Below are 14,448 nucleotides of genomic sequence, written 5' to 3'. Positions count from 1 at the left end.
CAGGGGGAGTCCACCATTATAAAAAGGGGGAATTATCTTGTATGCTGTTTTTTCAACCTTATTTTCAAAAATACAACCTCATATGCAATGGAAAATTGTAAGTTGCAACTGATGTATGGGTGCCCCTGGCGGGACCATTAGATTACAATAGAATCAACTGAATACAACCTCATATCATATGCAACCATATATGCAACTGAATTCCTGATTTCAAGTTCCAATTTTCATATATATATATATATATATATCATATGAGGTCGAAAATGACATTTTAAAACTGGAACTTGAAATCAGGAATTCAGTTGCATATATGGTTGCATATGCAACCAAAGTATTATTGAAAATATTTTAGAGAAGGTAGTATTTTTGAAAATAAGATTGGAGAAGGTAGTATTTTTGAAAATAAATTGAAAACGTGGTTATGAATAAAAAAAGCCCTATAAAAAAAGGAGCCAATCAAAATCATCCAAACTTATGAATTTTAGTGCTTAGTGGAAAAACTGATAAATAAATGAATATCACAAGAAAAAGTCTGCTCCACTGCACTAGGCACTAGCCGTACTCTGACATGTACGAATGTTGTTGGGGCTGTTCACGAGCAAGCTCGAGCTCGGCTCGAAAAAAGCTGGGTTCGGCTCGGTTCGTTAAGTACTCGTGCTCGAGCTCGAACATATAAATGTGTTCGTTAACAAAATGAGCTCGAGCCGAGCTTTTAGTGTGCTCGGCTCGAACTCGGCTCGTTAAAACTAAAAAAAAATGTAACATTTTCAAGAAATTTTTATAATACATACCTTATTTTTTTTTGAACGGTTAATATATTAATAATAATTAAGACAATACTTAATACAAACCGAGTCTTCTACACAACATCCCCTGCAACTACTAAGCACCGCAATAAATTAGTAATACTGCTAGAATGTGGAAAACCACTTAGGATAAGTACATATATTCCATACAAATAAGCAAATAAGGATTGTTGCTATTAGAGCATCTCCAAGTAAAAACCCTTAGCTAAAATTATCTAGGTGACGCTTATTTGGCATCTACATGTCACTTTTAAAGATTATGTGAAAAAATTGGAACTCCAACCCTCCCTCCCCTTTAGCAAAAAATATAGTCAACCATGTTTGGTTGACTATATTTGTCGATTCAAGAAAGCCTTTAGGTATAAATTTACATAAGCATTAATATAGATAACCCCATTGGAGTAATCACTAGAACCCTTAGCAAAAATTTACATATTCAATATAACCAATGAAAATAGCCAACCATTATACATATTACCCTTGGAGTTGCTCTTATAAATACAAATAAAGACATAGACAAAAGCTAGTTGCAGCAACATGTTGACCCCTACTCCAGCATAAGCTTGATCGACCCGTGCATTGAAAATCAAACAAACAAAACACAAATTCTTAAACTATATCAACAGCATATATCTTGATACAACCATACTATTGTGAATCTGTGATTGTCTTAAACTATATGTTGGCCAACAAGATTCGCTATTTTAACAGTCAAGTGGAGGTTTGACTAGTACAACTAATTAGTGTTTCAATTTTAATTTAGTGTTTTGATTTTTTTTAAAAATATTTTTCATCAATCCAACCGTATCGATGTTAACATATATAAATTTTAGTGAAATAACCAAAGTTTCGTGATTTTATTTTAACTATCAAATAGCGGTTCGACCTGATTTTTTTTTCTGGCTCGGCTCGACTTGGCTCTTATTGTTCGTGAACAAGCTCATGTTCGACTTGTTAGTTAACGAGCTCGAGTTCGAACACAATTTTTGTTCGATAAGAAAGCTCGGCTAGGTTCGGTTCGTTAAAAAAAAATATTAAAGCACGGCTCTGTTCGGTCAAAACTCGGCTCGGCTCGGTTCGTGAACAGCTCCAAATGTTGTTGCTGCAGATTCCAGTACCTTCCACCTTGCTATATAACATGCCTTATTTTTCATTTGTCACATGAAAAATCTGTCGAGGCAACAAAACAAAAAGGTACTAGAGCACAGCAAGCTTTCAGCAAAAAAGCCAAAGAGCACAGTAAGTGATGTCGCCGACTAACACTGATGAGTTGGCAACGCCACCGTTCGACCATCGAAATCCTCTCCAGGCTGCCGGTAAAGGATATAATCCGTTCAAGCACAGTCCACAAGTCTTGGTACTCTCTTATTCACAAACCAGCTTTCATATCTTCCCAAATTCATAAACATGCAACGGTAATCTTATCTGCCCTCCTTATACTTGTCATCCGTATACCTCTGTCCGAAACTATTGTTATTTAATCTCTGCTGATACTAATTATGTTGTTATCAAAACGTATGAGATTCCTTTTGATACTCCTACTCGTGGCTTGAAATTAGTTGGTCAAATACATGGAATGGTTTTGTTTACTGATACTCACAAAGATTATTGTTCTAAAGAGTTGTATCTATAGAATCCCTGTGTTAGAAGTCATAGGCTGCTTCCTTCCACTTGTTACTAGGAACATCTCGATAATATGAATCATTATTTGGTTGGGTTGGGTTTTGACGAATTACACAAGGATTACAAAATTATTAGGGTAATTTATGTTAGGGATGATAAGGGTATGCACTTTGGGGAGGTAATTCCTTTTGTCGAGATTTTCAGTTTGAAGGAAAATGTTTGGAGACAGATACCAAATTCTAGAGTTTCAATACTTGTCGACAAAACTGAAGTATATGCTAAGGGTGTATATTACTGGGTGGAAATGACACCCGAAATGCCTACCCGTAATGTTTTTATTATGTTTTTCGATTTTCAAACGAAGATGTTTAGGGAATTCGAAATTCCTACTGTTGTCCCCCATGTTCCCGATTCCCCGTTCACCCTTATGCGGTTCCAAGATTCAGTTGCTGTGTGTGCTGTAGACGCAGCCGTCACTGATTTCAACCTTTCAATCTGTTATCTTTTATGGGTGATAACACATGAAAATGGTGTTGTCACCGTGACTGATCATTTCATGACGGTGCTCACTGATTTCGGGATTCCCTTGGGCATCACGGACAATGGAACGCTTATCATAGAAGCATTTTGCCCGACTAATGGTGGCATGACCAGCATTGTATCCTTTCACCTCCAGAGCTTGGTCTATAAAGACCATGGATATGGTCATCTCAAGGGTTTGGATATTTCTCAGTCTCCTTTTATTTCGACGAGTGTTCACACTTCCTTCCCCCATAGCTTGATCATGCTTCCGGGACCAACACTGCCGCTAGATGTTACTCCCTCCTTCCCATATTAATAGTCCACTTTGTCAAAAAAAAAATTCCCATATTATTTGTCCATCTTCTTTGTCCAATACAAATTATAACAAGTTTCAATGTTAACATTACTAGTTCACACAATTTTCATTATTTACGATGCAAACTATGTTGACTTTTAACCAAAATGAATGAAAATTTAGTACTTCTTAATGCATAACAATGATAACAACATAATACATTTAATACTTCTTAATTTGTGTGATTTATGCAAAGTGGACAATTAAAATGGGAAGGAGGGAGTATTTTTTAGCATATGATCTTGAGATGTTATATTAATGAGCTCATCCAAATTCTGCCGTAAAAAAGGTTTCTGATAACCATAATCCATGTCAAATTTACAAAGAGGCACTTTGGACTTGTACTCCCCATATATATGTTTAAATATATGAATGGTTTTCTCATTTATGTTCCGTAAAATTCAAATTTGTTCGTATTGGAAAAGTTAGATTGTCATTTATAAGGAGTCTTTATTATTTTCTTAACGACAAGAGGTCAGAAGTTAAAGTTTTAAAATTTTTGTAATTAACCCTAACAAGATAACAGTAAAAGAGACACTCATAATGTAAAACCATTTGGAAATTTTAGTGAAATTGTAAAAAAATTGACAAATCGATGAATGTGGATTCTGTACATGCATGTAAACTTATAAATTGTTTAGGATTGATATGAGAATCAAACAAACAAACAGAAATTGCAGAGAATGCCTAAGCTGAACGTATAGAGATATGTTGGACTCGTATAATAGTGGGACTGGGCATAGGAGGACAGGACATAGTGGTGGTAAGGCAAGATAAATCATCAAACTTGGAGGCATCAAGATTTAAGAAGAATATGTACTTTGACGGTGTTAAATAATAAAAATAATTCTAAAATAATAAACGTGCAATTATATTAATATATATATATATATATAATTATTGCTTTTGTAAAATTATATATATATATATACATATATATATATATATGTATATATGTATAGGGGATATGATATATATATATATATATATATATATATATATATATATATATATATATATATATATATATATATATACACACACATATATATGAGTTAAGTTCTATGGAGTACAAAAAAAATTGGAGTATTGGAGTACAAAGTTTGATAAAATGTAATTTAGTCATCTAAATTTCAATTTTTTTTGTCCAATAATATTTGTAAATATTTGACAACCTGCACATTATGTTCTGCAACATAAACATCGTGATCAAATGGTACAATAGTTACTTTTATAAATCATAGGACTCTATGTTCTGCAATATAACTAATAAGCAGAACAATAATCTTAATACTTGTTAAAGTTGAAAGATATTAATGATTAATTGACAATTATGTGCAAGACAACTTATAAATGATAGATTATATCAAAATTTGGATAATCAAAGATATTATATAGGATCAAACCAAAAAATTATGATTTGTACTCCAATACTCCAATGTTTTTATGTACTCCATAGAACTTAACTCTCTATATATATATGATTTATGCTGTAGATATATTGACATTACAATCAACTATATATATTTTAATTATAATACAGTTTTAAATAACCCGTGCAGTGGCTAACAACTTTTTTATTATGTATATAAAGAAGAGAGGTGATAAGAAGCAATATGAAATGTCGGAAATACAGGCAATCATAACTTTGACTGGCAGCATAAAAATACCTGTAGTGGTTCGGGACACTCATCCCCAAGATAATCTTCCAAACTTTTTTAAGCATCTTCTAAATCATCGCCGCCAGTGAAAATAATAATCATGTAATCTGTCAATTTGTTTCCAAATAATATTTTCAGGCTATTGATCACTTGTTCTTATCCTTCTGAGAAACGAGTCTTGACTGAAAGAACAACAAGAACTGCATGGATACCATCCTTGGCCATGTTGATACATTTGGCAATTTCTTTTACAGTGAATTCTGTTCTGACAGAACAATCAAAACTCAAAAGCATTTAAAATGACAAGGCCAAAAGTGCAGATTAAAGCTGCAACTGAGAGAGGATAACATTTGCTGCATATTAGTAAAAGTATCTGCTAAAACCCATCACATAATAGCACAATTCCATTTTCCACCTTGCTCCCGGAGCTTCTGCTCTGTTTTCTGCAAGTCCTCCTTTATCTTGTGAATTTTTTCTTTCGATTTCTCTTTAGTAGTTTGCACCTTCTTCTCAGCTTTCAATCTGGCAGCCTTCTCTACATCCAGCTGTTGCTCAAGCCTAGACTTTTCTTCCTTGAACTGCTGCTCGAGCCTAGACTTCTCAGCACTCAATCTCGCAGCCTTCTCTTCTGCTAGTTGCTGCTCAAACCTAAGCTTCTCTTCTAGCAGCAGCGCCTCAAGCCTAGACTTTTGTTCCACCAGCTCGGCTTCGAGTCTAGACTTCTCTTCTCGCAGCTGTGCCTCAAGCCTAGAATTGGTCTCTTTAAACTTCAGCTCAACCTGTGGAGCAACAGTTTTGCAATCTGAAACGGGCTACTGATTTACTATATTTCTCAACTAAAATGTTTAAATATTTTAGTAGCATGTAAATATGCTCAATGCAGTAGCTAATGATGTCAAGACTATTAGTTCCAAACTCCACAGTGCATCTATGCACAACATACAATAATATGCATACTCATAATTACCGAAAGATAAGTCGATCTTCCCAGCATTATATTCTCTACTCATCAAAAAACTTATGACCTCAACTCAGCCTTTGTAAACAACAGGGTAATAAAAAAATCCAACTGTAAGAAAAAAATTAGGGAGCACCATATAATGATATATACCCAATAACTTTATGAAAATTACTTTAGTTAGTTATACCATTTCAGTTAGTCGCTTGTTTAGTAGCTCCTCGTTCACCTGCTTGGTTCCTTCTTCTATCTGATCATTAGGCTCCATAGCTCCTTTCTGCAAGGGCAGAAATAATCATTTCAGATGTACACTGACCTTAAGGAGCAACATGACTGCATACGAACTATCACCTTCAATTCCACAAATAACTCGTGTGTATAAGGCTTCCCACCATTCTTTGCAACGACAAGATTCACGAGATACAACAGCTCTTGAACTTGTTGGTCTTTCTTCTCCTGGTTGCGTGTTTTGTTATCGAAGAGAACCCGTCGATTTCCACATTGATCAAGAAGTTTCTGAATAATAGCTCAAATAAAACATCAATTTATTAGTAATATTAACATTTTTTTTCTTCAACATTATGCCATTAAGCATTGACTTAATTCAATATTAATCATGTTCAGGCAAAAAAAAAAATATTAATCCTGAAAACCATATACATGGATTGCTACTGCTTCTATTAACAGACATGAATGTGGTCGGGCCTCTGGGAACACCATGGAAGGATGCAGAAGTGTATCAATCTTCGTAATGGAATCAGCAATCACATACATGGCACACAATTGCTTCTTATCTCAGCAGTAACACATAACAGAACAGAATTGTAACTATTTAGCAAATTAGAATTAATTAAGTTAATACCATAGGTTTTGTTAAAAAATAAAGGGTTCAGTTTCAGCATTAGTTGGAACTTTGATCTCTTATGGTTAAGCCAAGTTTTAAATCCATTACGGTCTGCTGAGAAAATTGAAAAATTGCTCACGTTTTGTTTAGTGACCGATTCTCCTAAACCTTAAAGGTTGTAGAGGAGGGCTTACCAATACTATGTTAATTGACCATTTCCCCTAAAACCTCAAGGTGTTAGAAGGGCTTAGCAGGATCATATTGTATTCTAACACTTTATAGAGTAATTTATGATACAAAAAGGACCTAACACAAACATACCAAGAGGAGAAAGTAGCGGTCAAACACTACCACAAAACTTGGGTACTGTAGTTATCTTACAAGTATTTTTAATTAACTATCCTAATAAATGGACAACAGGTCTCAAATCAACCGAGAGCACAACTACACAAATGATACAGAACTTCAGCAAAATAAATTCCACTAAGAGTTAATTTTTTGATAATAGGTGGCAAAATAAATGAAAGCACCTTATTAAGGAAGTGCAACTGTTAATAACTGTAACAACTCATACTACAAATTTGAAATGTCGGAAACACAGGCAATCATAACTTTGACTGTCAGCATAAAAATACCTGTAGTGGTTTGGGACATTCATCCCCAAGATAATCTTCCAAAGTTTTTTCATCATCTTCCAAATCATCCCCACCAGTGAAAACAATTATCATGTAATCAGTCAGTTTGTTCCCAAATAGAGCCTTAAGGCTATTGACAACTGCTTCTTCTTCTTCGGAGAAACGAGTCTTGACTGAAAGAACAACAAGAACAGCATGGACACCATCCTTGGCCATGTTGATACATTTAGCAATTTCTTTTACAGTGAATTCTGTTTTGACAGAACAATCAAATAGACCTGCAATAGGTATTGTGTAACATTAGTTATTTTTTCAATTAAGCACAAGGTCACTTTGGTTTATAAATGAAACAGGGGTGGCAATTTCGGGTAACCTGTTGTGTTCGGGTTATAATCAAGTCAAGCTAAAATCACTTACAATTAAATAAAACTGAAAATTAGATAAAACTGAAAATTGAAGTTATTAGAAATGAAATTTTAATTTTGGGTCAATTCGGGTCATTCGGGTGATTTTCGGGTCACTTTCGGATTTATGTCTCAGTAAATCGGGTTTCGGGTTGGGTCGAGTTTTGGGTCGTGTATGAGATTGCCACCCCTCTATAGACTTAAGCTTACAAAGAAACTTTACCTGGGGTGTCGATAACATTTAGAACCTGGCCGTTTCTTAGTACAGTTGTTTGCAGCTCACATGTTTGAGTTACACCAGATGACTTGGCCAAGGACACAAATACCTTCTTTTGCAAGATACTATTTCCTGTAGCACTCTTTCCATTTCCGGTACATCCTACTAAAACCAGAGTCCGAGGTCCACTGGTAAGAGAAGAGATCTCCCAGTTATCCTCGACCGAACTTCCGCCCATTATAGAATTAAATTACCTGTGACAAGAAATCTACAAGCTTCAGATCATATACACAAATTTACATAAAAAGAAAATTTACATAGAATTGGGTCCATTTGAGCATTGAGCTTTAAATTTTTGTGAATGTGGGCTGAATAAAAATATCTCATATATACAAATCTAAAGAACCAAATGTTATGGTTAATAGCTAAAAATAAATAAAAGAAAAGACCAAATTCACTGTACTAGAGCAAGATCTAACACAAAATGATGGTGCATGTAGATACCTGTGAAGTTGAAAAGTTTTGAAATTTCCTCCGAGAGATGTAAAGTTTACTTGATATCAGGGCTGTGTAACATCTCATGTATGACTGTAGGCGTATATATAGAATGAGAGGGAATGCGTAGGGACTCATCGTATATGCGTAAGCCAATAAAAAATTTGTAAACCCAAGAATTATTGCTACTCCCTCCGTCAAGAATAAGTGTAGCTTTAACTTTTTTTCACGTAATTTGAGGTATTAAAAAAATACGCCTTTACATATTATTTTTCATATTTTTTTTAATTAAAATTTAACATTTATATTTTTATTCAGAAAAAAATTTTTAAAAATAATATGTAGAAATATATTTTTTTTAGACCTTAACTCTGAGAAAAGTTAAAGCGACACTTAGTATAAAATGACGTGGTCATTACCAGGCTATCCTCAACCCTCGATTCAGCTTCAATTTAATTTTAATATATTCCATGATAGAAGAGATCATTCTAATAGCTAGAGTTCTATGGGGCATCTGGTTTTTCCGAAACAAGAAAGTCTGGGAGAATAAAACGGTGAATGATATGGTAGCAATGGAATGGAGTGCAAAGTACTTTGCTGATTGGAGAATGGCGAAGGAGTCCAGGATTGCAAGCTCCTCCAGTAGGAGACCCAACATTCTAGCTGATGTTTGTATATGGAAAGCACCAGCTGTGGGTCATCTTAAGCTCAACACGGATGCAGCAATCAAGCTAGGAGAGAGTACTTTTACAGTGGGTCTCATATTGCGTGATCACATAGGAGATTTTGTAGGCGGCAAGGTGAGGAGTCTGCCGATGGTTAGCTCAGTTTTTGAGGCAGAGATCACTGCTATCAAGGAAGGCCTCCAGTGGTTATCTACTCTACCTTACCAGCATGTCACTATCGAGTATCGAGTCTGATTCCATGCTCGCAGTGAAAGCTCTCACCCAATCCCATGACAATGTTCTGGAGATTGGCTTCCTGCTGGATGAATGTCGTGATATGATCTTTTCTAGTCCAGGATTTTCACTTACTTTTGCTAAAAGGCAGGCAAACAAAGCAGCCCATTTGATGGCTCGATTACCTTGTTTGCCAGGTTGCCAAAGCATTTACACGTCTCCTCCGAACTTGTTGTTGGAGACTTTATTGTCTGATATTTCTTCTTAATGGATATCAGGTTTTTTCAAAATATATATATATATATATATATATATATATATATATATATATATTCCATGATAATAATTTTCAGATTGCTGTTTAAATAGTTTATACTTCTGTTGGCTAAAAAAATATTTTATACATCTCGTGTCTTCTTAAATTTTTTATATTGATGATGAAGAATTTGAGGCACATTTTAAGGTTATTGTAAAAACTAATGATAGGAGTCTGTTGACATATTATATAATTTTATAAGTTGTTGTAATTTTTTTATTATGAATAAAATTCAAAATGGTCAATACATTACAAGACTGTAAGCTATTATTTTATTATTTTATAAAGGGATATTCACAATGCTACTTTTTAATTTTTTACTTTTCCACATGATGTCTTTTTTATTTTTTAGTTACCGGTAATTTCCTTTTATTTTAATTATTTCATATATAGTTGTTATTATATTAATTATATATTAAAATTTAAGTAAATAATTTATTTAGTCTTTTAAATTTCAATTTTTTTTCACACTTTCAATGCTCATAACAATATAAAATTTTTAAAATACAATCATAATTTTATATGAGAAAATTAGATTTAAATCCGTGTTTAAATAATATTTTTTTTGTTATATCCTTGTTTTATTAATTTTTCCATCAAACATCATTTTATTTTTTCACTTTTATTTTTTGCTATTTTTTTTTTTTGACTTTTACATGTGATACTTTTATAATTTAACGAATGAAGCTCTTAAATCAATTTTTAAAAAATAAATAATATAATTAATAGATGATTTCTAGTTAGTTAATATATTGAATATCGTAAAAACAAATTTAATAAGAATTGGAGTAAAATTAATATTATATTCAATCATAATAATTTGAGCGTTTAGTTACTTTTCAAAAGATAGGAGAGAGAAACTTCTAAGAGTAACTAGCTGGGAATTCATTAAATTTGTCAAAAATACTAATTTTTCTAAGTTTTTTTGCGATTTTACTATATCTTGAAAAAATTGCAAAAATACTAATTTTTTAGAAAATATTTGCAAAAATAAAGTCTGCAACTAGATTCAACCAGATGCAACTTCAGTTAATTGGCCCATTGCATGAGTATTTTTGCAAATATGTCAAAAGTTTGGTATTTTTGCAAGATATTTAAAAAAGATATAGTATTTTTGCAAAAATAATTTTGAACTTATGTATTTATGAGAAAACCTCTTCATTAAATCGTTAATTTTTTCATTTTTCTTTAAATTTTAATTAAAAACCTGTTTGAAGAATATACAGAGATTCTTTGACCAGTGTTTGAGTAACAAAAGGATATAATATGTATGAAACTTAAAATATAAATTATCACTCATAAATTGAAAATACATAATGTCAGCTGAACACCTTAAAAAAAAAAAATCCTTTTTATAAAAAACACATACAAGTTTAATAGGATATATAAATTCACCACAGTTCACAAACTTCAGAAAACGATACAAAATACCCTCCACGTCTACTTAATGCTTGGGTTTTCTAGTCATCACCTTCTCGGCTTCTCCCTCTTGTTCTGCACATAAACAAACTTGTGAGCATTATACATACACAAATTTAATAACGAATTTTCTATGGTGTGCCCAACGGCACACAATAGTCACTAACTCCCATGAGAATTCTTGCTTTTGATTGGTGGATGGATAATAAATGTAAATGGTCCTGCATTCACATCAATTCCACCAATCAAAACAAACCATGAAAGTTGATATTTATTGTGTGCCCTTGGGCACACATTAGAAAGACCGATTTAATCAATCTCGATGCAATCATAAATCAAAAAGTCACTATATGCAAAATACCATGGGTGAGATTTTTGGACAGACGACAAGGAGGCCACTTAAAGCAACAAGTAGCATCGCAGTATGGGCAATCTCGAGTACAAGCCACAAAGCACGGAATGCTTGGTGGCCAATCTCCGCAGCAACCAACTTGACACTGTTTGCAACATTCTGTCTCAGCGTTTGAAACAACACTTCTTGCACACATTATCAATAATACTACCACCATCATCACACTCGTAGGATTTGTTTTTACACCACTCATCTTTCAGTTTTATTTTTTAGACCCTCGTGCTTATTGCAACCTCGTACGTATGTCCCTTTTGTAGGCTTTTGGGCCCAAGAAAGTCTAGTCTTTACTCTTTAGCGGTTGTTAGGAATATAATAAAGAATCTCGGAGATTTTTAAGTTATCCATAAATTCTTGGATATTATTTAAATATGGGTTTGTCTTGTGTGTCCATGGGCACGCGGAAATTTTTAGATTTAGAACATTTTGATTGGTATAGTTGGTGTATTTACAAGGAGGTTCACCATTATTAAGAAGTAGGAGCCAATTAAAATGTTCCAAATACAAAAATTTCCGCGCTTAGTATGTGCCCATGGGCACACTACATAAAAACCGTTTAAATATATATAAGTGCAGGTTGTTTTGGATTATGGATAAGAATTTATCCTTTTTTTTCTCTGATCATGTGTTCTATTGTCAAATAGAACTCAGCGATTTTCACATTGATGAAGAAGTTCCCGGGTAATACCTAAGATAAAATAAATGATTGTTTTTCTTTTCGAATAAAAAATAAATGATTTAAATAAACTTGAAGATAAGGAGACTTCCCTTCTTCATCCGGGAATTAAAGACAAGTCACAAGTAATTTTAACACGAAAGCTATTAATGAATTTTCTCGGAAAAGAATATCGAATGAATTTCACCCCTAAAATATCTCGGTTATTTTTTCTCGAAAAATGTCTCTGAAAATTTTGAAAACAATATTCTCAAAATATATTTCAAGAATTTTTCTGAAAAAGTCTCGTAAAATTTATTTTTTTTGGGAAAATATCTTTCTTTCTGAAGATTAGATTAAAATTACTTTTTCTTGAAAAATTTGTTTCAATAGTCGCATTTTATGGGGAAAAAAATTCTTGGCGTATTTTGTGACATAATTTTTTTTCATGAAAAATAATTCATAGGAAAACATTTTTTAAGAAAAATATATCCTTGGAAAATATTTTTTATGAAAGCCGCTATTTAGTAAAATAATTTTCATAGAAAACATTTTCATTAAAACTACATGATTTCAGCTAAAACAATCAATTCAATTAGGTGATTATTTTTTTTGCCGGAAAAAAAGCACTTATATTAACCAAAATGGAAAGTCGGGACAAACCGCCGTCTGCCTGTCGATACAACCAAGTGAAAAATAATAAACATATTAAAAATACTTAGCTGTTATATTTACTGAACATTTATCACATTGCACCAACATCCGAGAGAGTACAACATCCCCATTGTTACATAAAATTTATTATAAGATCATTGTACAGAAATCCTAATCGCATAAATTGAGATTGGAGTAGTGACACACCGACTATCTTATTTTGGTGATTATTAGTTACTCCCTCCGTCCCTGTTTATCTGTCCACTTTGGAAGTAAAAATTTGTCTCTATTTATCTGTCCATTTATACTTTCAAAACTAATTTAATGATAGTTTTTCAAATATATCTCCATAATTTCAATTTTCAAGGCTTGACTTATTTAAAACTTGGTTGAATTCATGTTTTCAAGACATAAAGTAGGGGTATTCCACCATTTTCAAGATATTAATTAGAGGTATTTAATGAAAAAGTTTATACAATCAATTATTCCTTGGTATGTGTTTTTTTTTCCAAAATGGACAGATAAAAAGGGACGGAGGGAGTAGTTTTTATAGTGAAATTTTGCAATTAATATTTATCTTTTTTTAAATTTTTATCATTACTATTACTAAAACAAAGCCTACCTTATATCAGCACTGTCATGTGTCACCTTCTCCTTTAATTAGTGACATCATCTTCCACTAATTATTTGACCAATTAACTTATTTTCTCTTCCTCATTAATTACAGTCTCATTAATTAGGGCTTTTACTAATTTTCTCTCATCCTCATTTCTCACCTACTTCATCCTTTTTTAATTATAGACTAATGTAAATTCTTTTCGGTTCTCCTTTCTCATCTACAATCTTAATTTCATATTATTTTGTTTTTATAAATGCTTATCAGTTATTTTTTTTAAATTCAAAAAAACATCATAATTACAAACATTCAAAATTTTTCAAGTTTAACTTTCAAATTTTTGTTTAAATTTGTAATCATACTTATACAAATAAATATATGATATATAAATTTAAAATATACTCCATTCACTTCATTTAAAACTTATATTTTATAAAAATTTTAAAGTCAAACTAACTCACTTTTAACTTATAATATATAAATATAATCCCATTATAAAAAGTATAAAATAAATATCATTAACAAATTATATTTGATTTATCTATCATACTTTATTTTAACATTTGTAAAATTGTGGATTTATATTGTATAGTTTGTAGACAAACTTTGAATACTGACTCTTCAATATATTATATCCATTTTTTGTGTGAAAAATATGGAGTAATATGAATAGAAAAAAAGACCGACTTCCAGGAACTAAAATAATATATTTTGTACTCATAAAACAAATAGAATAGTATACATTTAAGTAAAATGATTTTTTAAATAATTAATAAGCGTGTTTGAGTTAGTACCCTTTTATTGATGTATAAAATAGAATTTTTATTTAACACCATTGAATGATATCTTAATAATCAATTTTAATAAAGTAATAATTAGAATTCGGACCGAACGTATATTCTTGAATAAAATTAAATTAGTTTATGTTCAATTTATATAGTAAACTGCGCATGTGTCGTT

General features: G+C 32.1%; 3 protein-coding genes across 3 annotated transcripts; 2 read left to right on the top strand and 1 right to left on the bottom strand.

Annotated features, from left to right (window-relative positions):
* The first annotated feature begins 2,502 nt into the window (after positions 1 to 2,502).
* On the top strand, positions 2,503 to 3,267 carry LOC108216653 (uncharacterized). The gene has a single exon (XM_017389481.1). It carries the CDS (start codon positions 2,503 to 2,505, stop codon positions 3,265 to 3,267), a length of 765 nt encoding a protein of 254 aa, XP_017244970.1.
* Positions 3,268 to 5,078: 1,811 nt separating this feature from the next.
* On the bottom strand, positions 5,079 to 8,275 carry LOC108216644 (immune-associated nucleotide-binding protein 9). Its single transcript, XM_064087863.1, has 5 exons — positions 8,032 to 8,275; positions 7,405 to 7,682; positions 6,277 to 6,441; positions 6,116 to 6,202; positions 5,079 to 5,746 (listed from the first exon to the last, which is right to left on the bottom strand). The coding sequence occupies exons 1-5, from the start codon at positions 8,261 to 8,263 to the stop codon at positions 5,354 to 5,356; spliced, it is 1,155 nt and encodes a 384-aa protein (XP_063943933.1). The 5' UTR covers positions 8,264 to 8,275; the 3' UTR covers positions 5,079 to 5,353.
* A 715-nt stretch (positions 8,276 to 8,990) lies between these two features.
* LOC135151929 (uncharacterized) lies at positions 8,991 to 9,440 on the top strand. Its single transcript, XM_064091177.1, has one exon. The coding sequence runs from the start codon at positions 8,991 to 8,993 to the stop codon at positions 9,438 to 9,440; it is 450 nt and encodes a 149-aa protein (XP_063947247.1).
* The last annotated feature ends 5,008 nt before the right edge of the window (positions 9,441 to 14,448 follow it).

Source organism: Daucus carota, chromosome 1 (genome assembly GCF_001625215.2).
Source record: "Daucus carota subsp. sativus chromosome 1, DH1 v3.0, whole genome shotgun sequence".
Classification (NCBI taxonomy): domain Eukaryota; kingdom Viridiplantae; phylum Streptophyta; class Magnoliopsida; order Apiales; family Apiaceae; genus Daucus; species Daucus carota.
Note: the sequence above shows the minus strand (reverse complement) of the source record. Positions and strands in the feature narration are given on the sequence as shown.